The 26,368-nt window shown below is 40.7% G+C and overlaps 1 protein-coding gene across 1 annotated transcript in view; it reads left to right on the top strand.

The window, feature by feature from the left end:
- Positions 1–26,368, top strand: part of LIX1 (limb and CNS expressed 1) — a 55,611-nt gene that overhangs the window by 14,625 nt on the left and 14,618 nt on the right. The window contains 3 exon segments of the mRNA NM_001078003.1: positions 5,353–5,516; positions 22,378–22,518; positions 25,610–25,705. Coding sequence (NP_001071471.1) covers positions 5,353–5,516; positions 22,378–22,518; positions 25,610–25,705 — 401 coding nt within the window.

Raw genomic sequence — 26,368 nt, 5'->3', positions numbered from 1 at the left:
TTTCACTAAACTTTGGGAGAAATAATGCATAGCCAGAAAAGTATGTGTTCCAGACTATAGGCCCCTGATCCCCAGGGAGAAGGCACAACCAGGCAGAGAGACTTGACCTTGACTTGTGTTCATGCCCCTCTTCCCAGGAAGCCGGTTCCAAGGCCTTCCTCAGTCTTTTGTCATTTGCTGTTGTTCCTCTTGTGGTCTCATCTTTAGTCATTTTTCCTTGAAAGGAGGGACTGGAATGTGAGACTTAATCACAGCCCCTTCTGAAGCCCGTGACTGTTGGGGGTTTACAGTGTTGCTTTTAGCCAGAGCAGAGTATTGGCTGAAGGTTGATCAGGACACCTGTTCACATGACACAGACTAACATTCACTGTGACAATTCCAAGCTGGAAATGTGTCGAATCATGTACATGGAGAAATACAAATATGAACCCTTTGCTTTGTTTGACTGCCAAAGACAAGCATCAGAAAAATGGTCCATCGAAAATGGTAGGTGAGGTAATTCTTGTGCAGGGTCCCCTACACTTTCCCTACCGACAACTTCACAAAGGCAGCACGTCTTGCATAACTTTCATGGCATCAGCTGTTCAACCAACATTTATTATGCTTCTAAAATCCTCCTGATAGATGTAGACACGCATGAAAACAACTTAAATTCCATTATAATTAGGAGTGGCTCAGAATGAGCAAAGAGGAAGACTATACATCCAGACCAAACTAAGTTAAAAATCCCAAGGCTGAGAGTTAATAGCTGTGTGACTGGACTGTACCCTGAGCATCTTTTAACTTCTTATCTCTAAGTTGTGGATGATAATACCTATTTCTAGAAGGTGTTGTAAGAATTAAATGAGAAAATGCCTAATACCTGGCATATAATAGGCACGTGATAAGGGAGACAAGAAGAGCAACTTCTTCCTACCTTACCCAAGGCTTCTCCAACTTTAATGTGCATCAGATTGCCTGAGAATCTTGTTAAAAATGTAGACTCTGGTTCAGTAGGTCTGGAGTGGGGCCTGAGACCCTGCATTTCTAACAAGTCCCCAAGTAATATCCATGCTATCTCTCAGAGAACTACAATTTCCAGGGGAAGGGTTTAGAGATTATTTTGGGTTTGTTTTCATTTTTAAGAAGCTATTTCTGGAGGCAGATCTTAAAAAAAAAATGAGTAGGTGCCAGCCAGGAAGATGACAGAGAATGGAAAGGCATTCAAGAGGGCAAACAGAAGTAAGGGGCTTGCTAGTAGCATAAAAAGCCTGAGAGAGAGGGGGGCCTGGGGTGTGATTTGAGGAGAGAAGTTTGGAATGAGAAAGAGAATCAAGATATAGGGCCTTCTATGACTTACCAAGGAGTTATTTGCTCTGCAGGTAATGAGGAACTCACAGAAGGATTTTAAGATGGGAGTGATTTAATCAACCGTGACATTCAGAAAGATTACCTGGGAACCACTGGGGATGGGTTAGATGGGGGGTGGCTGGAGTCAGAAGGGTACTGCAGTATATACGGTGAGATGTGAACCCATGAAGCAATGGCAATATTAATGGAGAGGAAGTGGTGATCAGAGACATCGGGATATGGAAGTGACAGAACTCTAGCACTTATTAGGTCTGGAAAGAGGAAATTAAGTTGAAAGTTCCTGTCAGTTTTCTGATTTGTGTGACTGGGTAGATGATAATACCACTTTTTAAGTGGCTCAGGAAAAGAGTTTATGGAAAAGCAAATGGGTTGAGTTTGAGCAATAGGTTGAATTTAAGCAACAAAAAAACGGAAAGATCTATTAACAATGCTGAAGTTACAGGAGAATGTAACCACTGGCATATATTATGGTAGATGGATGAATAGAAATAGTTTCTGTCATTCAAGAGCAACAGAGTGAAGCAAGAAAAGGCGAAGACAAGACTCTCATGCAAAACACCGTGAAGGGTGAGCAGAGGAAGAGAGACCATAAAAACGACTCAGAAGAAACGATAGAAACAGGGAGAATACAGTCAAAAAAGGCTAGGGATATGAAAGTTTCTAGAAGAAATTTATCAGCTGTGTCAAATGCAGCTAGAGGTCAAATAAATATGGACTGAAAGTTAGAATTAGTGACATTTGCCAGAGTCGTTTCAGAAGCTTAATGTAGCAGAACGCCAGATTGTGGTGAGTTAAAAATGAATGGAAGATAGAGAAGCAGAGAGAGTAATACAGAATATTCTTTCCAGCAGCTTGGGCTATATTGAGAAAATTTTAATAACTAGTAACCAAAAGTAGTCCCAAGGCCGAGTACTTCTTTTGATTGATTATTCATTTATTGTTGTCTTGGGCATACATATGGCTGCTGAGAAGCAGGGAGGAGAAGAAACATTTAAAAATAGAAGGTCAAGAGAATGACTATTAGAACAATGCCGAGTAGAAGCGACACAAATTCATGTGAGACTGAAGGAAGTAAGGTGGACCTGAGCACAGGCACAGATGGGTCCCTAGATGTGAGGAGAGATATTGCATGCTCGGTGGCCTAAGTTTGTAACGAGAAAGTCAGGATCATTGGCTGGTCCATGAAGGTGCAGCTGCTGCTGGAGTCTAAACTGGCCATGAGGCCTTTCCTCAAATTTGGGTGGTTTCTTCAGCAGACTTGACCCTTTGTTAGCGTTCTCTTTGACGCTGTCTGTGAACTTTGTTGTTACTACTTCAAAAAAATAAAGAAGCGTGTGTTTCATAAATAAAGCATCTTCAGATATGCTGATCTTGGGAATTCCAAACAACAAGCTGGCCCTCTTCCCTCTGCACTCCATTCATCTGGTTTTCCAGTCGACAAGAGGAGATAGAGATAGAAAGATGAGTTGTGTGTGTGCATGACATATGTTGCACTCTTCAGAGGTGATGACATACATAAGACCATCAAAGAAATCCTTCAAAGTTGCAGAATAAAAGATCTGAAAACTGCTACATTTATTCCTCCATAAATTTTACTTAGGATGTACTTTGAACTCTAATCCACACAGTTTTACATGCCAAAATTCTTGTGTTCATTTTACCTAGATAAGTATGAGTCTTCATCTACTTACTCCAGGTCTTAGCTGAACATCATTCAGCAATGAACTAACTTAAAATAGCAGCCTAATGGCCCTTGCTGACTATCAGAGCCACAGACCGCTGGTTTTGGTTTTAGGCTTCAAGACATCACTGCTTTAATCTTCAAGACATCACTGCTGAATTCTGGAGGTCACCTACAAGTAGAAAGACAGATCAGCTGGCTCAAAAAATACTTGTTTTCCTGGACATGGGAGGGAGTGAAAGATAGGGAGCAGAAATACAATTTAGGAAATAAAAGTTCTATTCTGAGTGACGTCAACTGGTAGAAAATATCACTTCAAATATTTTTGAATGAATGAAAAATGTCTGTAATTACCAAGCTCACCTTGACCAATCAGCATACATTTTATTGGTTAATTCAATTATCCCCCCTGACAGTCTTATATTTCCCAGTTTATTTCCCAAAACACATCTTAAATACTAAAAACTGCAGTTCTTAAATATATACAGACATCCAATTCCTTAGGCATCTCGATAATTTTCCTGAACTATGCCCTGTAAACTGGAAGCTGATCAGTGACCTAAGAATGAAGTAAAAGAGCCAGGTGCTCTATTCAACAGCTTAGAAGGTGGTTGTGAAATATTTTTGCCTCTAGATCAAACTGTGACTCTCCTAATTTCCTGCAAAATAGCAAAGCCCTACATTTTGAAGCACATATATTCAGAAATATATCAGGAGGATGTCAAAGGGCCTAGACACCATACTACACAAAGAATGTTTGAAAGAAAAAAGCTATTTAATCTAGAACTTGAGGAAACCTGAGAGCTTTCTACATTAGTCCGCTTTCATATACAAGTGAGAGACACCAATTCAAAATGGCTTAAGGAAAAAGCAGGTGTGTTGGTTCAGGAGCTCAAACTGTGACATGAGAACTGTTTTTCTCTCCCTGTCTCTTTGTTCTGCCCTTCTCTATGCTGGCTTTCTTTTCAGCCGTGATTTCCCCCTTTCTGGGGCAGCACCACACTTCTCTCCCATACCCTCAACAATCTAGTGAAAAAGGAGAATCCAGTCTTCCACTATTCCCAACAAAAATTATTGACCCTAAGTGACTTGACTTTCAGGTAATATCCATCCTTCAGCCCTGGAGAAGACATGATTGAAAGAAGGGTGGTTCTTTAAAGCAAGCTTTTAGGCTTTTCCTACAAAGAGGAAAAGCAAGTGCTAGGTAGGCAAAAACAACATATTTCCTATGCCACCTTCAAGTACATAGTGGGTTTTCTTGTGAAGATGGGGATTAACTTCTCTGAGGTCATAGTCCCAGAAATGAGAGATAGCCCGCTTGCAGGAACATTATAGGAATGCAGATTTCAGCTCACTCCCCAAAAGGACCTTTTTATAGTTAAAACCATTAGCATTTGAGACGGTCCACCTTACGATGTGCCAAGGACCAGGTCCTTCCACATGTTCAGAATCAGGGCAGATGAGCAGCTGTCAGTGGAGCTGTGCAAGGAATTCAGGCATGGAGCAGTTTCGCCTGTGTGACCTATAGGGTCTCCTTTGCCTCTACAATTCTATTATCCTTGTTAATTTCCACAATTCAATTTGCAGTAGAGGATAAACAAACCAAGCTAATTTGATCTGGAACTTCTGCAGGCTATCACAGGTCATTTAATCCAAAACACATGGCTGTGGCCATTACTATGTTTTCTGAAGTCATCTAACAGACGTGGTCCTTAACAAGGTTTCCATGTTATTAGTTTCACTCAGAGTTTGTTTTCCCGCCCCCAGCCTCTTGCTTATTACACAATTGCTTTCATTCTCTTTTAGATTAGGGTGGAGAGGAGCATGAAAGAGTTTTCTTCTCTCTGCTTTTCTCCTCTTAAATCTTAAAATAGGTGAGTTCCAATGAAAGTTTCATTGCTTGTATTTTTACCTTTGAATTTAGCTTTCCCTTTGCAGGTCTAAGGATCTATAAGAAATGGGATTCATGGATAATCATAGCTCTGGACAGAATTTTTAAGGAAAATTGTCAAAGAAGGAAGAGATTTTTAATTTGATATCAAAAATTAAATTGTAATTGTAACAGACTGCAATGTCATTAGAATTATGGTGCCAAACCCCTTCAGCCATGCTCATGAAAAATTAAACAATTTTGTGCTAAATAGTATTTGCCTCTTTCACAACTGAAAGGACTCCACCCCCACCCCACCAGAACATACACATACTCTGTTTTCCTTACACTGGAAATGACATGTTACATGATCCAACCCACAAATAAAATATTGTTTTTGCCAGGGTTATATCCACCCTTAATTACTGATTATTTTTCTTGTCTTTTTCAGTGAATGTTGTGTCGATGTTACAGGAATTTTGGGAAAGCAAGCAGCAGCGGAGGGCTGCGTTCCCAAGTGAAGGTGTGGTGGTCTACGAGTCGCTGCCATCTCCTGGGCCACCCTACGTGAGTTATGTGACCCTCCCAGGAGGAAGCTGTTTTGGCAATTTTCAGGTAAGAAACCATAAACTGATCAGTGAAAGTTGATGGAGATAACATAGAGTAAGCCTTTTTATAAAATGGTAACATCATTAAGTTTTCTTGGTTGTAATGAAAAAAAAGTTGTGCCATATGCCATTACATAAGAGAAAAATTGGTCAGAGGTTCTGGCTTTTAAATTGAGTAGTTTTTAATTAGGGTGCTATCCCCTGATATTGCTTTGTGGAAAATGAATTTTATAGCATTTTATTTGCCTGATAGCTGCTCCCTTTTCCCTCAAACATTTTGGAATAAGCCTTAGAGAACAAAGGAACTTGGGCAAAGTCCTTCCATCAGGGCCTTTCCATCAGTAGGAAATCTTCACGTTCATGAAATTTGTAATCAAATAGTAATCAATCTACTACACACCAGAGCATGAACCTACAGCAAAGGCTGAGAGTCACAGGGCTGGGTTCAAGGCACCTGTGCTAATCCCAAGTTCTGTTCTGAATACCTGTAGACCTTGGGGAAACGCTTATGTATTTCCCTGACTTTGAGATAGGAAGTAGTACCCATGCGGTTGGTTGGGAGTCATATGAGATATACATGCAACGTGTTTATCTGGTTATAGAGGTATTCTAAGTATTGTTCTGATCATTAGTATAAAGATTCTTCCAGTTGGTTAATTCTTTATTATGTTTATGAAAGGGGTATAAATGATGATACATTTCTAGCTGTACCCCTAGATGGTTTGTACAAACAATCAGCATCAGATTATCCAGTGTGTGCAACAAATACTCATTGAGTGACTAGGAAATACCAAGCACTGGGCCAAGTAATGAGGATATATGGTCCATACTTGGAGGAAAGAAATGTACAAAAAAAGTTATAGTGATTACATCATTATATTCAAGGGTCAATGAAGGCATAAAGGTAAGAACTTCTCAGTTTACCAATTACTTTTGTAAATAGCCCTTTGGTGCAGTGAACTTTCTTAATTTTCGATAGCTGGCAAAAATGCCTCAACTGTAGTTTATGGACAATGTGAAACTCAGAAGAACTCAACTTCCCCTCTTAGTTTTGACAACTAAGAAGTTCAGAGGCAAGATTTCAGTGTATCTGTTTGTAGTATAAATCTATAAAACTCTGCATCATGTAATTTTTAGGACTAATCACATACTTGATATTATTTATATTTCTACTTTTACTCTCCCTTTGAACTCAGTGTGCCTCACTCATTTTATTTCATCCGGTTACCATGTATCTGTTTTATATTATTTCAAATCCTTTGTGGAGTGAAGGGAAGATGTAGTTTAATAAATAGACCCACAACCCTACGTCTGCCTAGGGAAAGTCAAAAAAGAATTCACAGGAAGCAATCACAAACGGAGATGTGCAATTGAGGGTGTCTTTGCCAATTGGTGAAGGCAAGATGACATTCTCAGCCTAGCGAACAGAGTGTACACAGGCATGGAATGAGAGAACCACAGGCATTTTCGGAATGTGAGGAGCCTAAGTGTGTCTGTGGCAATGAAATGGTAGATGGTTAGGCTCTCACATCAAGCTGTAAGTGTCTTCATGCTTCGCAATGAAGAATAGGTTTTATTCTATATAAAATCAAAACCCTTGAAAGATTCTGAGCAGGTGCAAGATATATTCAAACATGTTTCAGAAGACTTACTCTGACAGTAGCATGGGGTAATTTTAAAGAATTGCTTTCAAAACTTCGGACACTGCCAGCCAGTGGGGTCTTGCCTTCTTCTGCCCTGAGCTGTGGTCAGCAGTAGATTTTTACATCTGACTAGTGAAAGTGAATTGCCTGATGAGGATGATTTGAAAGTGGTCTAGAAGCTTTAGAACCGAACTTGATGTAACCCTAGACACTTAGGCATGAATGAGGGACAGGGGAGGGGAAAGAAAGGCAGCGACTGAGAAGAGGATTCTCTAATCCTTGTGAGTCTGCGGGTCCATCGCTGAGCATTCAAGGTGAAGGCTGCCCACTCATACAGAGCTTGCATCAGACTTCCATTCAGGGGAGGCCTCCTAAGAAAACAGACCTACTCGGCCACAGAGCAAGGTCTTGCCAGCTGCTTAAATAATCTGGGTTTTATTTTTTTGTCCACGAATGTCAAAATCTAAAGATCACCAAACATTTGAAGAAAAGCAAAAGAAAAAAGGCAAACAAATAAAAGAACAGAAACAATTCAAACAGCAGAGTACCTAAAAGAGTATTACAAAAAGTATCTTCAGAAAATTATGAAAAGATAAATATCCCTAAAGTAGCTATGAAAAAAGAAGCAAGCAGGAAAACAGGAAATTTAAAATGTCATTGCCAGATTGGAACAATAAAATAAAAAAGTGAGTAAATAGATAAGTAGACATAGTCAGACTTTATTTTGGGGGGCTCCAAAATCACTGCAGATGGTGACTGCAGCCACGAAATTAAAAGATGCTTACTCCTTGGAAGGAAAGTTATGACCAACCTAGATAGCATATTCAAAAGCAGAGACATTACTTTGCCAACAAAGGTTCGTCTAGTCAAGGCTATGGTTTTTCCCGTGGTCATGTATGGATCTGAGAGTTGGACTGTGAAGAAGGCTGAGCGCCGAAGAATTGATGCCTTTGAACTGTGGTGTTGGAGAAGACTCTTGAGAGTCCCTTGGACTGCAAGGAGATCCAACCAGTCCATTCTGAAGGAGATCAGCCCTGGAATTTCTTTGGAAGGAATGATGCTAAAGCTGAGACTCCAGTACTTTGGCCACCTCATGCGAAGAGTTGACTCAGTGGAGAGGACTCTGATGCTGGGAGGGATTGGGGGCAGGAGGAGAAGGGGATGATGGAGGATGAGATGGCTGGATGGCATCACTGACTCGATGGATGTGAGTCTGGGTGAACTCCGGAAGTTGGTGATGGACAGGGAGGCCTGGCGTGCTGCGATTCATGGGGTCGCAAAGAGTCGGACACGACTGAGGGACTGAACTGAACTGATCTGAGACATAGATCACAGACAAACTGATAAAGGATAACAAAGTAAAAACTAAATAACAAAGTAAATTTTCTGGAACTTAGAGCAAAAAGACAAAGAGATGGAAAAAAGACAGGACAGGAAACGTGGGACTAATCCTGGAGGTAAACATTCATCTAATAAGAGTTCTGCTACTGCTAAGTCACTTCAGTCGTGTCCGACTCTGTGCAACCCCATAGATGGCAGCCCACCAGGCTCCTCCATCCATGAGATTTGCCAGGCAAGAGTACTAGAGTGGGGTGCCATTGCCTTCTCCCAATAAGAGTTCTAGAAAGAGACAAAGGAAATAAGGGGGCGAAACAAATACTAAGAAATAAATACAAAGAAGAATTTGTATTAATACAAAGAAATACAAAGAAAATTTCTTTGACTTAAAGCAGCACGGATTTTCATATTGAAATGGCCCACTATATTCCAAGCAAGTTCATAACAAAAGTTACACAACTCTGTGACTGCATGAGACTTAGGGACAGCATTCTGTTCATGGATCAAAGGACTTTCGTCATTGATTTCACTGTTTGCGGGGATTTTGATTTCTTTTAAGGTAGATTGGATTTATATGTAGGATACCTTTGGGGGATCTGATATGAAATAGGGCCCAAACTGGCAAACCTGGTCAACAAAATCAAAAACTATATCTTTGAAAAGATAAATAAGAAAACATTTGTGAGTGTGACCTACTTATGAAGTTCTATCGCCACCTTCTCTTCATGTCTAAACCCTGCCTGCCTTCCCAGACTTCACTCAGATAGCACGTTCTCCATGAATTTTCCCTGAATCTTCCTATTAGAAGTCTCTACCTCCTCTGATTTTCCAAAGCAGTTATCCTTGTTTCTCTTCTAGTATTTAATGTTTTTTTACCTTACGCTACTTATGGGGCTTCCCCGTAGGCTCAGTGGTAGAGAATTTGCCTACAATGCAGGAGACTTGAGTTCAATCCCTGGGTCAGGAAGATCCCCTGGAGAAGGAAATGGCAACCCACTCCAGTGTTCTTGCCTGGAAAATCCCATGGACAGAGGAGCCTGGTGGGCCACAACCTATAGGGTCACAAAGGAGTGGGACATGACTTAGTGACCAAACAGCAACAACAGCTACTTATGTGCATGTTCGGTCTCTAGAATACAACGTAAGTGCCCCAGGGACAGAGTCTCTATCCTTATATCTAAAATGTCAAGTACTGTGTTTTGCATATAGTAAGTGCCTAATAAATGTTATTGAAAAGGAAAAAAGTGATAGTTGCTCAGTCGTGTCTGACTCTTTGCAACCTCATAAACTGTAGCCCAACCAGGCTCCCCTGTCCATGGAATTCTCCAGACAAGAAAACTGGAGTGGGTAGCTATTCCCTTCTCCAGGGACTCTTCCCAACCCAGGAATCAAATTCAGGTCTCCTGCATTGCAGGCAGATTCTTTACCATTTGAACCACCAGGGAAGTTGAATGAATAACTAAATGATGAATAACAAATCAAAAAAATCAATGAAGTTTATATTTGTCCTTTTTTAGAATATTATCACTATTGACTGATATACAAAACAGTATATACTACTATATACAACATAATACATCAACTAAGGTATTTCACCTAACTCTGCAAGATGGTGGGCTAGGAAGGAAAAATCAGTAACATTAAAATCAGCTGATATCATTGTGTTCCTGTCTGTGATTAGTTTGTAAAATGGATTAATTTTAACTTATTGATTTAAGAAAAAGCCTTCTAATTCTCTCTGACTTTCATTTATGCAAAGTAACTTTTCCTCCACCCACAATCTCACATAACCAATATTTGGCCATACTCAAGGGATGTGTTATGTTTGTTCATATGTAATAACTACATTTATTATAATGTACTTAGAATATAATACATTTGACAGATCTGTGAATAGATCTAGAGGATGTAAGTCTAAGAAATTTTAATGTTTTGTTTTTGTATTTGCTGCCTTGAGAACTATGAATTTCCCAATCATCCCATAAATTTCTATCCCAAATGGTAAGACTTTCCATATGTAGTAAATTTACCATCTTCCTTGTGGTCTCTAAAAAATAGGAAACAAAATTTTAAAAACTGAACTCTTCAGCAAGGTGGCCTCTTGGTGATTTCTCTGATCATTTCAGGGTTTCCTTTTCCTTATGTTTAAACCATCATATTTTAAGGTTCTCAGGAGGATTGTTAACATCCTTGCTTTAAAAGATCCAGAATTTCCTGAATCAAATATGTTTTGAAAATGTGCTTGGGTGATTGGCTGCCAAATCTTAACCCATTTGGCTCCCAAAAATGTGATTTGAGAAAGGAAAACCAGGAAGGAAAAAAGAGAAAAAGAAAATTTCTCCAAAACCAATGTCCGTACACTTTTCTTGGTTCTTCAGAGACCATCTTAAATGCTATTTTCACCACATAACATTTCATCATATTTTTGCCAGCAGTTGGTCTGTGAGAGCCTACATGCTCATTCCTGCAATGCCTCTCACATAATCAAATGTCACCCTTGTGCATTGCAAATCATTTCACTGTGGATTATTAACGCCAAGACCATGTGCTGGGACATGGAGAAATCATTATGCCAGCAGTAGCCTTCTTACTGAGCCATGGACGTCACCTCCAGTGGTGCCAAGTAATTGAAAATACTTGAAGTGGAGTATGGGACTGGATTGCAGGATTAATCCTTCTGGTTCATGAAAGCTCTAAGAGATTACGCCCATTCATTCTTTAGAAAAGCGGTATTCAGACTGAGCTTAGTCTTCTGATTAATCAAAGGAAAGCAGTCAAAAGGCTCTGGTGGACACAAACCACTGGTTTTATGAAAAGAAACCTCCCACTGAAGTAAATGGGAGGCTTGTGTCCAAGAAGACTAATTGAAGAATTTTCAGTTAGTTTTTATGCCACAACCCCCTAAAAAACAGAGCCAGAGGGAGATAAATCAACCATAAATCTGTCTTTTAACCATGTCTTCATAAACGACTTTGGTATAGAAAAAGAGAAGTGAAAATATGAGTTGTTTTTGAATTTCTAAACAATAAAAAGAACAATCTATTGTTACTCAACTATTTTCTTTTAGAAAGTTATACTGAAACACATTAGTGCTTATTGTCTTTTATAAAAGAAACTGTCTTCTAATACTGCAGGCATTGAGTATGAATTCATGCATTTTGGATGTATTCTCTCCATGCCATTTTTGTCTAGGCAGTTAATCCTTCCCTAGCCACATATCATGACCATGAAAACTTGCAATAATTTCCATTTTTTACAATAAGAGCAACACAAGAGCCATCAGCTCAACGTCTGGCTCCCCTCTTGATGAACTCAGAAGGAAAGCCACTCATTGTTTCAGCAGCTGTTTTTGTTTCCAAATCCAAAAGGGGGAACTTAATTGAGTATTTTCTCTTATTTTATATTTTGATTAAAAGTTTTGTGATTCAAGTTTTTGTTTTCAAGCCAGTGACATAGGCTTCCCTATAGTCTGCTAGAATGATTTAGGTTAGTGCATTTTATTCTTATTTGGAATAAAAAGTAAAAACTCTTTTGAGTATAATACTACACCATGTGATTATTTATGTATATGAGTTTTGATCGTATAAAAAATATATCCCCTGGCTAAAACATTGATGTGATAGTTTAATTTATTTGACGTTTAGAACACTAATTCACTACGGTACCATACTTTTTTTTCACCTATTTTGTGGTACTTGGGCTTTTTGTATCATGCCAAGCACCATATAAAATTGAAACATTTAATATTTCCATAAAAATATGTTGATTGATTTTTTTCTTTTCTTTTCATTTTCAACCGGTATATGGCACGTGTAGCAAGGTCACACAGTTGGGAGAAGTAAGTGGGAAAACACTCAGAGCAGATGAGTTTCTTCCAAAGCACTGTCTCTGAGAGGCCTTCCATGTTCATGCTAGTTGGTTTTCACACCAAAGCCTTTGCCTGGAAAGACTACTCTTCTACAGCCAGTCACCTGGAAAAACTACTTTTCCAAGGTACATACTACCCAAAAGAAGGATAGGTACGTTTCATTTGTTTTAGTTACTTTTAGGGCTACAGTATCTCTAGCCCACACCCCTCCCCAAAAGTATATATGATGAAATTAAGGCTCAAAAAGAGTGAAAGGAGCACCTTAAAGCACACTTCTACATCAGCAGGACTAGGATTCAAGTCCTCCCCTGACTCTAGCACATGTGCTTGACTCCATGCCACCACCCATAAAGAAGGCTGAGCGCCAAAGAGTTGATGCTTTCAAACTGATGCTGGAGAAGACTCTTGAGAGTCTTTTGGACAGGAAGGAGATCAAACCAGTCAATCCCTAAAGGAAATCAACCCTGAATATTCATTGGAAGGACTGGTGCTGAAGCTTCAATACTTTGGCCACGTGATGCGAAAAGCTGACTCATTGGGGAAAAAAAAAAACCCTGATGCTGGGAAAGATTGAGGGCAGAGGAGAAGAGGGCAACAGAGAATGAGATGGTTGGGTGACATCAGTGACTGAATAAGCATGAGTTTGGGCAAACTCTGGGAGACAGTGAAGAACAGGAAGCCTGGCATGCTGCAGTCCATGGGGTCGCATAGAGTTTGACATGACAGCAACTGAACAACAACATTTTTAAGGCAATAAACGCACTTTACTATCAGATATAAAACATATTTTAGACTTTCATAGGTTGCATGATTCTTATTTTTGTTCTAAAGTATTAGATCACAATGAACTAAGTTTATAAAATTAAGTTTTTTCCCAAGAGAGAAGGACTAGGAGAAAATTTGATTAATTCATAGTCATGGCTAAATGGAATTGTAATGTTCTCTTTTTACTGATTATTAAATAAGGCCTAGCCTTAACATTCCATGCTCCAAAGAAAGATTTAGTTTCTGCCATGAAATTGAGACTACTGCCTTGCACTAATTCTGTTTTAATGTCAACTATTACTGTCTGAAATCAGCCACGACCTCTTCTTTGTCACTGGATGTGTATACCTTGACGCAGACGCACGACGTGCTATGCAATGTAACTTAACTTCTAAAGGAGGTATTTCCTGGTAGAAATCTCCACAGGAAAGCATCCTGTTTGGCAACTAATGAGATTCAAAGATAGGAAGATTAGTTAAAACCCCTTCCCATTTGAAAGTCATATGTCAGCTAATGATCCAGGCTTTAATGGCTTGCCTGTGAAACTGGAAGTGAGTATTGTTTTAATGAGACCTGGTTATCACCCAGAACTCTTTGCTGACTTTTCATCAAGCAAAGTGAACAGAGATAGTTATTGCTGTTCCTAATAGAACCTCCACATATAGTGAAAGATAATGCTTGGGGAAAGGCTCCAGGTAAATCGACTCGGGACAATCTCCAGAGGGACAATCCCCAGCCTTTGCTGTTAAACTTGAGGAAGATGCTCACAGTCTTAGGAGTTGCTGAGTGAGGAAGAAAGGCTGACTTCACCTTTCCCCACTCCATCCCTGCATCTCTCTCCACACAGTCAGAGCCAAGTCCTTTTACATCAAAGCAACTGTAAAAATAAACCAAAACTTTGAGCTCTGATCAATCCATCTTGTCTTCACCTTAACTTGAAAAAAAAGAATAAGAAGAAAAGAAAAAAGGGAAAAGAAAAAAAACCTCCAGGAGCCAAGCACAACATGGTTTTGTAATAGTTGCCAGGGACCTGGGTCTAGGTATGTGTGTAGAATAGCGTTTGCAGCAGAGGTAGAGGAGGAGGAGGCCAGGTGGTTTATATTATAAAAATAACATTCTGACCCACCATGTGCGTGAAACGTTTCTTTCAGTTGACAGGAACTGGGTGAGTTTTCCCTGAAAATTGGACTCCCAGAGCAGCCCCTCCCCCATTAGCAAAAACCATTGCCCGCCCACCCCCCGCTCCCCACCCCATTCCCAGCACACACAGAGCTCCAAATTGTTCCCAATGTATTTACAGCCAGCCTGACCTATGGGGGAAGAGACACCATATTAACTTGGGTGATTGAGTCTTAACGGTTGCCCTTTTTCTCATCACCATCTGGGAAGGAAAAAAAAAAAAAAAGCTAATATATCCACAATTAGATAAATTGGAGCATATGCACATGTTCATGCTTAGACCAGGGCAGTCGAGGTCTTAAAGAACTGAAAGGGGGACAATTAGCATCAGGGCCTGGTTTGTGTGGCATTCTTTGTGCTGATGGCTTGCTGTCAGGATGAAACCGAGGTGTTGGTGACACTGACCAGAGCTGGCAGGCCGTACACACAAACTCTGCAAGTCGCTTGCTGAGACTTGGACTCGGAGTCATACCAGCAAATGCCCCCCACCACCTGAATGACAGGCTTGACAGCCTAAAGAATCTGGGCAAGAATTCTCACCTCGCACAGAGTCCGTTTATTTGGTTTTGCCACCTGCAAAGCCCCAGCTTGGGAGAGCCCCTTGGGTCCGACGTGCTATTGAGCAAAGGCCACTAAATAACACTGACCTGCTGTTGGCCCCAGAGAAGATGGCGTCTTCAGCTCCGAGTCTACATGTAGACACAGTCTGTCAAATGTATAATACATGACGGGTCTTTTGCAAAAAACCTGCTCCTTAACAACCATTTTTCAGCTCCTCAGCCACCACTGGTAGGCACAGAATAAAGTGTACCTAACTTGATTTGGGATCTGCACACTTTTATTTTTCTTGATGTCTTTAAAATGCAAATGTGAAAAATTCTAAAAAGTCTATTGTTTAAAATGGAGAAAAGTCACTTATATTGATATCTTTCCACAGACTTTCTTTTGAAAGCCCTATAGTTGGGGTGTATGGACAGAAAAATATTAGTATCCAGAAACAGTCACTCAATACATGTTCTAATACAAAGCATGGGAAAAACTGTTAATAAAATGAGGAATACTAGGAAAGTTAATATTCAGAATATAAACTGTGTCATCCTGGCTGGAAAATGTTTCTGTGAGTAGTAATGCACTTATAATAATTTCAATTTTTATTGTTATCAATAATTAACAATAAAACTAGTATCTTATTAGGCATTTCTATGTTTATAATATGTACATGACTGCTAAAATTTTATTTCAATGAATTTTTAAAATTTCTGTACATCCTAAAAAAATGGACTAACTACCATTTTATTTCAGGACAGCCCACTGACTGTCCTGTTTATTTATTAAACCAATAAATCTTGGTTTAATTTTTCTGTTGTATAATATGACACATGGAAAATTATCATGATGAAATAAGAACTGCTGAATAAAAAGGAATATTGAGACTTTAGTTAAGTTAGAAGAGCCTATATAATTCCTAAAGGCTTAATTTTAGAAGAATAGTCCTAAATGATTTTTTTTCAACCTGAATGCTGCTGTCCCTAACTTTTGTGTAAAAGTAATTTCTCTAGTGAGAAATTAGGCTGTTTCGTGTTAGCAGAGGTGGATATACTATTGCGATATTGAGATTGATGATGACATATATATTTGGTTTGGCCCCTGCCCAACAGCCCCTGACACTCCTAGGATTTCCTAAGTCATAAGAGTGATAAAGGTATCTTTTAGTATTCATAACAAATAAAGGGTTATACCACACCTGAGTTTATGTTAATGAAGTGGCTTTTGGGGAAGCTCATAGTGATGGCGCCTGGTTGCTAGGAGAATCAGCCATATAATGAGAAGTTTACAATTTTCAGCCCCGACCTCTGACCTGATAAGGGAGAGGAGCCAAAGATTGATTTATGCACCAGTGGCCAAAGATTTCGTCAATCACGCTTATGTTATGAAGACTCCATACAAGTCCTAAATGGGGGGATTCAGACAGCTTCTAGGTTGGTGGTGCTGGGAGAAGGTGTGGAAGCACAGAGTCCTTCCACACACACCTCGCTCTATGCATCTTTCTCTGACTGTTCCTGAGTTGTATCCTTTTATAACAAATCAATAATCTAGTAGGTAACTAATTTTTATGAGTTCTCTGAACTGTTCTAGCAAATGATGGATGCTGAGGAAGGAGTTGTAGGAGTCTGTCATTTTTAGCAGTTTGGTCAGAAACACAGGGCACAGCCTGGACTTGTGTGATTGGCGTCTGAAGTGGGGTCATCTGGTAGGACAGAGCCATCTATGGAATCTGATGCTATCTCCAGGTGGACAGTTTCAGAATTGAGTTAAACTGTAGCATACCCAACCTAGACAGCATATTAAATTAAAGCAGAGACATCACTTTGTCAACAAAGGTCCATCTAGTCAAGGCTATGGTTTTTCCAGTGCTCATGTATGGATGTGAGAGTTGGACCGAAGAATTGACGCTTTTGAACTGTGGTGTTGGAGAAGACTCTTGAGAGTCCCTTGGACTACAAGGAGATCCAACCAGTCCATCCTAAAGGAAATCAGTCCTGGGTGTTCATTGGAAGGACTGATGTTGAAGCTGCAATTCCAATACTTTGGCCACCTGATGCGAAGAGCTGACTCATTGGAAAAGACCCTGATCCTGGGAAAGATTGAGGGCAGGCAGAGAAGGGGATGACAGAGGATGAGATGGTTGGATGGCATCACCGACTCAATGGACATGAGTTTGTGTGGACTCCGGGAGTTGGTGATGGACAGGGAGGCCTGGCGTGCTGCGGTTCATGGGGTCTCAAAGAGTCAGACATGACTGAGTGACTGAACTGAACTGAACTGTAGCATACCCAGCTGGCACAAGAGAGTTAGTTGGTGTGAAGAGGAAAACCCCACATACAGTGGTGACCAGAGACTATTCTCCCTCTCAACCATGAAGCCAGTGAAACTTCTGCTGCATAGGTTACTTCAAATCACAGGCCAATTTTTAAAATGTGTGATTTCTTATTGCTTTTCTCATACAAAATCCCTCAAACTGTGTAAGCTTCAGGTCCCACACAAAACCTGGTTCCGCCTCTGCTGATTAGAAATGAGACACAGAACGGACAGAAGCTAGAGCAGCATTCCTCTAAGGATAGTCCTGGATCCACCTGCCTCAGAATCACTTGGGAAGCTTGTTAAAATGCAGACCCCAACTGCAGTCCATCTGAAGAGACTCTGACTGGGAATGTACATGTTATCAAGTTCCCCAGGTGATCTTACGATGAAAACTAAAGGTTTTGAATTTTTGGTTTGGACTGCTAGCTGAGGCTTAGCAATGGTCTTTATAACATACCCTGTGGGCTCCTAGTAGCTTGTCAATGATCTCACATCCAAAATAAAATAAAGAGCCAGAAGGAGCTGGTCTTGAGAGAATTTCTCATCCGGTGGAGCCGGAGAAGTTTAATTTAAATGACTTTTTGCTCTTGAAGGGTTACCAAATATATCTTAAAGTTGTTGAGGTAAAACCCTTAAAATTTGTGTGGTAAAACTCTCAAGTCTCTTGGCTCCATTCTTAACCAAGGGAACAATTCCAGACAGCACAAGAAAATTCTAACAGGGACTGACAGTTGATCTCCTGTTCTAGTCACAGCTGGTCTTTCTCCATTTTCCTTATCCCTACAGTCCAGGTGAAGAAAAGAACCAAAAGGACATAGGAGAGAAGATGATATTAATATAATTGTTAGCACATGCCTGCATCACTGAGGACAATTTCTTGAGACACTACACTACTTCTTCCTTGGCCTTTTCTTTTAAAAGGAGTTGAGTTCATCATGTGGGAATGGGAGGAGATATTCTTGGAATCTTATGTCAAAACAATCCACAGAGTACCAAGTATTTAGCTTGGGCTAAAGTATGACTTCCCTGGTGGCTCAGATAGTAAAGCGTCTGCCTACAATGCGGGAGACCTGGGTTTGATCCCTGGGTTGGGAAGATCTCCTGGAGAAGGAAATGGCAACCCACTCCAGTACTGTTGCTTGGAAAATCCCATGGACAGAGGAGCCTGGTAGGCTACAGTCCATGGGGTCACAAAGAGTCGGACACTACAGAGCGACTTCACTCACTCAAAGTACTATCTATACTGATTTGGGGAATGCTGGGAGAGTTTAGCCAAATTATATCTCTTCTCTATTCCAAGGTGGGTGACCATTTCTGCGACAAGCAGGAATAGTGTTGTGGTTAAAAATCTGGGCTTTCAAGTCTGACAGACAGGGGGTTTAATCTTGCTTTGATAATTTTTTAAGTTGTATGACTTTGGGCTATATAACCTCTGTTTTCTCAAGGGGAAAAGTAAGGATCACAATAAAATAAACCTTACAAGATTGTGGTGATAACTAAATGTGACAGTCGACATAAAACACTCAGCTTGTGCGTGCATGCCAAGTCACTTCAGTCGTGTCCAACTCTTTGGGACCCCGTGGACTATAGCCTGCCAGGCTCCTGTGTCCATGAGATTTCCTAGGCAAGAATATTGGAGTGGGTTGCCATTTCTTCCTCCAGGGGATCTTCTGGATCCAGGGATCAAACCCACGTCTCTTACGTCTACGTCTCCTGCATTGGTAGGTGGGTTCTTTACCACTAGCACCACCTGGAACAGCTTAGCTCAGCACCCAGCAACAAGGATTATTATTAGTGAGCTCTGCCTCAAGGAAATGGCAACCCACTCCAGTATTCTTGCCTGGAAAATCCCATGGACAGAGGAGCCTGGCGGGCTACAGTCCATGGGATTGCAAAGAGTCGGACACGACTGAGCAACTAGGACAGACAGACCTCAAGGGTGGGCTGAAGAAGTTCCCGATTACCTGGTGGGAGCAAAGCTTCTGTGTTAGCTATCTGTGGCTGGGTAACAGATCGCCACAAAACTTCTCATTGTCTCACTCTTTGTGAGGATCAGGGATCTGGAAGCCGCTTGGTTGGGTAGTTCTGGCCCAGGGTCTCCCAGAGGTTGCAGTCAAGCCTGGAGCCACAGACATCTAAAGGCTTGATGGGGTCTGGAGGATCAGCTTCCAATCTCCCTCAGAAGGCTCTTGGCAGTAGGAATCAGTTAGATTCTTTGCATGTGTACCTTTCAGTAGGACTACTCACAACACAGCAGCTCACTCTTCCTAGAGAGAAAGCAAGTGCGACCGGAAGGACCACAGTGCCTTTTATAACCTAATGTCAAATGTGACGTACCATAGCTTCTGCTGTATTCTGTTGGTCACACAGACCAACCCCATACAGTATGGGAGTGGGCTGTACAAGTATGTGAATACCAGGAGGCAGAGATCACTGGGGGTTCTCTCAGAGGCTGGCTACCCCCACCTTTAAATAGTTTCCTGAGCAATGCCACAGATGCTCTTTTTTTTTTTTTTTTGGCTTTAATTTTAGAGCTGAGAGGCTTTGAAATGATTATAGTTGTTTATAATCTACCGGCAAATGAAAGGCATCCAAGCATCAAGATAAATGTCTGAGTGGGGTCTTCTAGCCTCTTGAAAAACATGTGGCTGCACATGCTGAAGAAATCCACAGCTGACTTTAGTAAAACCTTGACTATTAAATATTCCAGCCCTGCACTTTCACAAAGTGCAAAGGACAGAAGTTGTCTCTCTGTGTTAACAAGTAAGAATGTTAGCGGATAAGTCATGGTTTACAAATCTGTATTTATGATTGGGGTCTGGCTGACAAACAGCAAGAATAAACCATACAACCTGGGGAGTCCAATTCCAGCAGGAAGTTGCTTTGAAATAACATCATACTTCATTCACTCCCCAAATGATGTCTTTGACGACCAGTTTGGACACATCAATAAAACGTCCTGTCACTTACCATATTTTATTTTCTTGCAGCATTTCCCACTGTTTGATGGTAACTCTCACAGTGCCTGTGCTTACAGCACAATCCACACTCTGATTTAGATTTGCCAAGCAGATTGCTTTTGGCCAAATTTCTTGTCCAAACATAGGTCCTTTCAGTTTGAGAGTTCCCACTAAAAGATCCCTAAAGAAAAATATGCAGTTTTACTGGCTCGGATTTGTAGCTCCAAAATTTAAAAGAAAGCGGCTGGTTAACATTATAGACATTTTGAAGTACTTGTCTTTCAGAAATGCAAAGAACAATAGCAAGGAAAGCCTTTGATGGCTCAGAATTTATTTTATTTTATGTACTTATTAATTGGTACACTTTCTCCCCCATTTTAACCAAAGATTCTGTACATTGAAACAATAAAATAAGTAAAGACATGTGTCTTCTTTAAAAATCCCGATACTGGTTAAGTCTCAGAGTCCTTTTCCATGCTTTCTGGGTAAAGGCTTTTTCTGTTCTCTCAGCCCTGCAGCACTTTGATCTCAGAAGCAGTGCCATTTGGTTGTAAATGTATGTGGCGCCTTTGATCTAGTACTTAGCTGGTCTTATTTAAAATAGATAGCTTCTTTTATCTAAGTCGTGTTTACTAGGTCTCGCTCTATGAAAGATGGTTTAAATTGCTATTATTTAGATAGAAAGTTATATAAAGTTTCTTAAGAGTGCCCAGATCTGAATCTAATTCTCTAAATTCTAAAACCCCAACGGCATTATTATATGTTTCATACAGCAAATTCTTATTAAAATGAGCTGCTTTTACAGATGTCAGGTAATATTTGCAAAAACTCTGTTTGCTTTTTAACAGGAAACTGATTTTCCAAAGAATAATAAACATATCCTACACTCGGGCAAAACGAGTACTCTCAGAGCGCCTAACTAAAAGGCCAGTTTTCCCCTCTGCAATTCACATATTAGTATATTTTTCTATTACTGGATTATGAATACAACAAAGGGTATATTGAAATGGGACTTTTAAAAATTAATAAGTGTATATCTTAAATTCTCTTCTTTAAGAGGACTTCTTAAATACTTTGTCAGTCACTTTAGTGATGGGTGCTTTCAATTTCCTAGGCTATATTCAATTATTCATTCAACAAACTATGCTGCAGGTGCAAAGACAGAGAGAGATTAGGTCAAAGACTCGGCCCTTAGGTTGCTCACAGCCTGGGGTTGGGCGGCAGAGCGCTAGTAGACAATTACACCTCAGTGTGGTGTGTGCCTCTTATGGATGCTGGTCTTCCCAGCCTGCAACTGGGAGTGCTCAGGGAAGGTCTCCTGGAAGAGGCGGTACCCAAGCTTTAATGAAAGACTACTGACTCAGAATTCGTATCCTGTACAAATATTTCCAGCCAGATCCATAACTACAGAGACACCTCTCCCAGTCTCCACAGCCCTGGTTTGAGGCAGCTGGCCTAAACCTTAAGAGAGGTCCAAAGCTTGAAGGGCGTTGCTGCCTGAAGCGACCTGAAAAGCTTGTAGATTGCCATCCAACACTAAAGAGCAAAAGCCCAAACCATCTTTCACAGAAGCCACTTGGTCCTAACCTGAAAGTTAAAAACACGTAAGCCTGAGGTACTCTCATAGAGTGTTACCACATTCTGAGTATTTTCAGTGCTTTCTCTATATTAATGAATTGAGCCTATCCTCAACCCTACGACACAGGGACCACTATTATTCCCATTTAGAGAGGAGGAAATTGAGGCACAGAAAGACAAGTTTGTCCCTGGTTTTTCAACTAGTAAGTTCCAGAGTTGGAATCGGAACCCAAGGAGTCTGACTCCAGAATATACGTTTTTAATTATGGTATTAAACGTGTCTCCCATTTTCCTTCGTTCCTTACTTTCTTTTCTCTGAAATAAAGATTTGAGGAGGGCCCTGGTAATGAGTGCAATCACTGAGCACAGAACAGTTGCCATTATTACTTTTGTTATTATTTATTAACAGAGCGTGAAAGCCTCTCGTACATAGTAGGCATTCAGTGACTGTGAAATAACACTAAAACATTTGAAGACTAACCAAGACATTTGCATGGGCTCTGGGGCTGCAAGAAAGTCTGCATGATCATCAAGGGGATTAGCAATGGCTGTGGAAGAATAGATGCGGACAGTAAATGTATAAATAGAAATAAATGTCCAGAGACCCATTGAGTTGGGGCGAAATGATGAGATGCCAGATTCTTTAACGACTCCTTTTCTCCTTCCCTTCTTAAGTGCTGCTTAAGTAGAGCTGAGGCCAGACGGGATGCAGCTAAAGTGGCCCTAATCAACTCCCTCTTCAATGAGCTGCCCTCTCGCCGGATCACCAAGGAATTCATTATGGAGAGTGTGCAGGAAGCAGTTGCCTCCACCAGCGTGAGTACCCACCAGGGAAGGGGGAGCTGGCTATACTGCGAGTACTGAGGCCTTTGAATCTTGGGAGATGCTAATGTGTACAAGTTCTTTAAGAACTGTGCAGGTTTGTTTTTGTTTTTTTTTTAACCCATTAAATCATTAATTTTCAACAAAAAGAGCACTTAGATTGAAAATCATGATATTGGGGCTGTCTCCCTAGCCATGTCTCAGCAAGATTCTTTAGCCTTCCTGGATCACAATTAATCACACTGTCTATCAAAGTGGATCGAATTATCCATCTTGATTTGTTTATTTGGGTATTTGCTGTTTGAGGAGCACTGATTCTTTTAGGGCCTAAGGATGCATGCAGTTGAATACCACTTTAACCTAGACATAAAGAAGTTCAGTTTTTCCCAAACTTGACTAATCATAAAAATTATCTGAAGCGCTTGTTAAAAGTGCCAATTCCCCAGCCAGCACGAGGTCCTGCAATCTATGTTTTTAAGGAAATACTAACTGCTTAAAGTGAAGTGAAGTGAAAGTCGCTCAGTTGTGTGTGACTCTTGGCAACCCCATGGACGATACAGTCCATGGAATTCTCCAGGCCAGAATACTGGAGTGGGTAGCCTTTCCCTTCTCCAGGGGAATCTTCCCAACCCTGGGATCAAACCCAGGTCTCCCACATTGCAGGTAGATTCTTTACCAGCTGAGCCACAAGGGAAACCCACTAACTGCTTAGCTATGAGAAAAGCTGTATGCCTAATATTTGTTAGATGTTAGAGTTATCACACTTAATATCGATTACTTTATTCCAAGAGCTCGGGAAATTTCTGTAATAGATGTAATTAAATGCAAAGTACTTTGAGAGCCAACCTATGTCTTAGATATTTAGACAGGACATTTTCTCGCCAATCTAGGAGTAGATTATTTGCCCCATGAATTATTTGGTGCTGCTGATCCTTGTACCTCCAAACTATAAACCATTTTTACCACGGAGGAAGCCTTGGGGCTCACCTGGGGCAGGCGTCTCCCTATGTGTCCTTAAAGTGCAGAAACCAAAGGGCATTACCAAAAGTGCAGAAACCAAAGGGCATTACCAAAGAGATAAGCTACCTTCTGCTTCACCTTTAGCATGGATCAACCCTGAGATTTTCACTCCTGCTTCCCTTAACCTGACTGTGCAAGTCAAGGTTCTGTCATTCTGGAGAAGCTACTGATAAGGAAGGTGACATTATCACACCAGCTGTGACCTTTTTGGCTGCCTTCCCCCCTCATAAATGCTCTTATCACACAGAGAAGCGATGAGGGGGAGAGCGGCAGGGACTGAGAGTGGTTGTCCTGGCAGAGAGACTTCAGGGAGCTCTGGTCTGTCTCTGCTCTGAGGATGAAAGGAAGCCTTTATTTTTCTACCCTGTAAATTTCAAGTGCCTTTGAGGAAGAGAAGTTAGGAAAATGATGCCTGATTTATATGTGTGGAATTTACTCAGGAGCAGGGAGGGGTCCTCAGTGTAAATGTAATTTATCATTTTTTTTCATGGAAATTTCTAAGGAAGGAGAATATACATGGTTCATAGGCTTCTGGATGGATTTCCTCTGGGATATTTAAAAAGCCAACATAAATATTTCGGCAGTAGTGTGTTAATGTTATTGCATTCAAAAGCTATAAATTTGCGGCTATCTGAGGCTGGCAGCTGTTTGCTCAGTCTCACAAAGCCATTGCCCACCTTCCCAGGAATCCAAGGCCATGGGATATTGAAGGGCAGGCCCCAGTGCCATTCCAGAGCTCATGTTAGCTTTTTTATTGCCACTCCCCATAACCAAATATTGAAGGGGAATTTCATTTTTCCCCATCACCCACCCACCTTGTTTCTTAAAGATTAAGTGGCCCAGAATTGAAAAAATATAAACCAAAATCCATGTCTCCGGGTTGAACACCAGCCTATTATGAAAAGTTCCCATTGAGAATCACAGTGGTCAAACATCAACGTGAATCAGCCATAGGTGTATGTATGTCCCCTCTCTCTTGAACCTTCAAATTAAAAAATAAATAAATTTAAAAAAAAAGGATCATGGTGGTAAAATATGAATGGTCCATACAACTGGAGAATTTTTTCCCTGTTAATTACATAATTTGCTTGGTGATCATTAGAATCCTATGAAGCAAGTCAGCATTTCAAGATTTCAATAATGGATGAAAACAGCCTCAAAGGGCAACCATTCATTCAGTTCATTTCAGTTCAGTCGCTCAGTCATGTCCAACTCTTTGTGACCCCATGAACCACACAGCATGCCAGGCCTCCCTGTCCATCACCAACTCCCGGAGTCCACCCAAACCCATGTCCATTGAGTCGGTGATGCCATCCAACCATCTCATCCTCTGTCGTCCCCTTCTCCTTCTGCCCTCAATCTTTCCCAGACTCAGGGTCTTTTCCAGTGAGTCAGCTCTTCACATCAGGTGGCCAAAGTATTGGAGTTGTAGCTTCAACATCATCCCTTCCAATGAACACCCAGGACTGATCCCCTTTAGGATGGACTGGTTGGATCTCCTTGTAGTCCAAGGGACTCTCAAGAGTCTTCTCCAACACCACAGTTCAAAAGCATCAATTCTTCAGCGCTCAGCCCTCTTTATAGTCCAACTCTCACATCCATACATGACCACTGGAAAAACCATAGCCTTGACTAGATGGACCTTTGTTGACAAAGTGATGTCTCTGCTTTTTAATATGCTGTCTAGGTTGGTCATAACTTTCCTTCCAAGGAGTAGGCGCCTTTTAATTTTATGGCTGCTCATTAGGGTGGCATTAATGCCACTACCAACAAAAACCCTATAGAGATGTGGGAATTTCTGCTTTAGTATCATTATTCTTTTTGAGTATATAATCAGTTAACATTCTAATGAAAAGCTAGATTCAAATCAACTTCAAAATCCTCTTCACTTAGAGATGGTGAGATTAAGGCTTTTATCCCAGATCAGCTGGACATGGTTATAAGGTGCACACCTGAAGGGTTAGAAGCACAGGAGTTTCACCGTGGGGCCACAGGATTCATTCATGACCCCCAAAGAAGAGGAAGAAACATCTGTGACGCTTTCCTTTCCTGCTTCCTTCCCAAGGGCACTTTGGATGATGCAGACGACCCGAGCACCAGCATCGGAGCCTATCACTACATGTTGGAGTCAAACATGGGGAAGACCATGCTAGAGTTTCAGGTACCTGCCACATGTTTATTTTGCTACACAGCCCCTAGAAGCCTGGGGGAATGCCAGTCTTATCACAAACAGCTCTCTGTTTATTTTGGTCATTTTAATTTAACCGTCTTAGAATCCAGCACTATAACTCTCTTTTAGCAGCACTGCAGTAGGCTAAAACAAACAAGTCAACAAGGCACGATCTTTGCTTCTTCAAAGAAAGTAGAAGACTTGAGCTAAGAAACAGGTAGGGAACATTACCATCTTATGACCCTGTTAAGACTTTACCAGCTTTTCAGTATAAAGCTCCCCTTTAAATCAAATCAAACAGCTTGAAATACTGCTCATGACTGTTTGGTTCTTAATTTTCAGAAGTTATAGATGAAGGTGACTGCAATGTATATTAAATAATTTCCCCATCCGTTATGGTAATTTTGTTAAACAAGATCTGCCATCTCCTATCATTAAGTAAATAAAAAAATTTAGCAAGCTCTAGCTGTTTTCATTCCATGCTGACAAGCAATACCAGAGCTAAGGCACTATATTACCTGTTATTTGTAAATTAATTATATTAGTAGTAAGAAGAAGAAGAATAGCTTACACTCATCGAATGCTCACCTTGTCTGGCACTGTGCTAAGCATTTAACAAATCTTACCATAATTTAACCTTTACGGTAAATGTAT

Source organism: Bos taurus, chromosome 7 (genome assembly GCF_002263795.3).
Source record: "Bos taurus isolate L1 Dominette 01449 registration number 42190680 breed Hereford chromosome 7, ARS-UCD2.0, whole genome shotgun sequence".
Lineage (NCBI taxonomy): Eukaryota > Metazoa > Chordata > Mammalia > Artiodactyla > Bovidae > Bos > Bos taurus.
The sequence above is the reverse complement of the archived record's forward strand: the minus strand, read 5'-3'. Positions and strand labels throughout refer to the sequence as shown.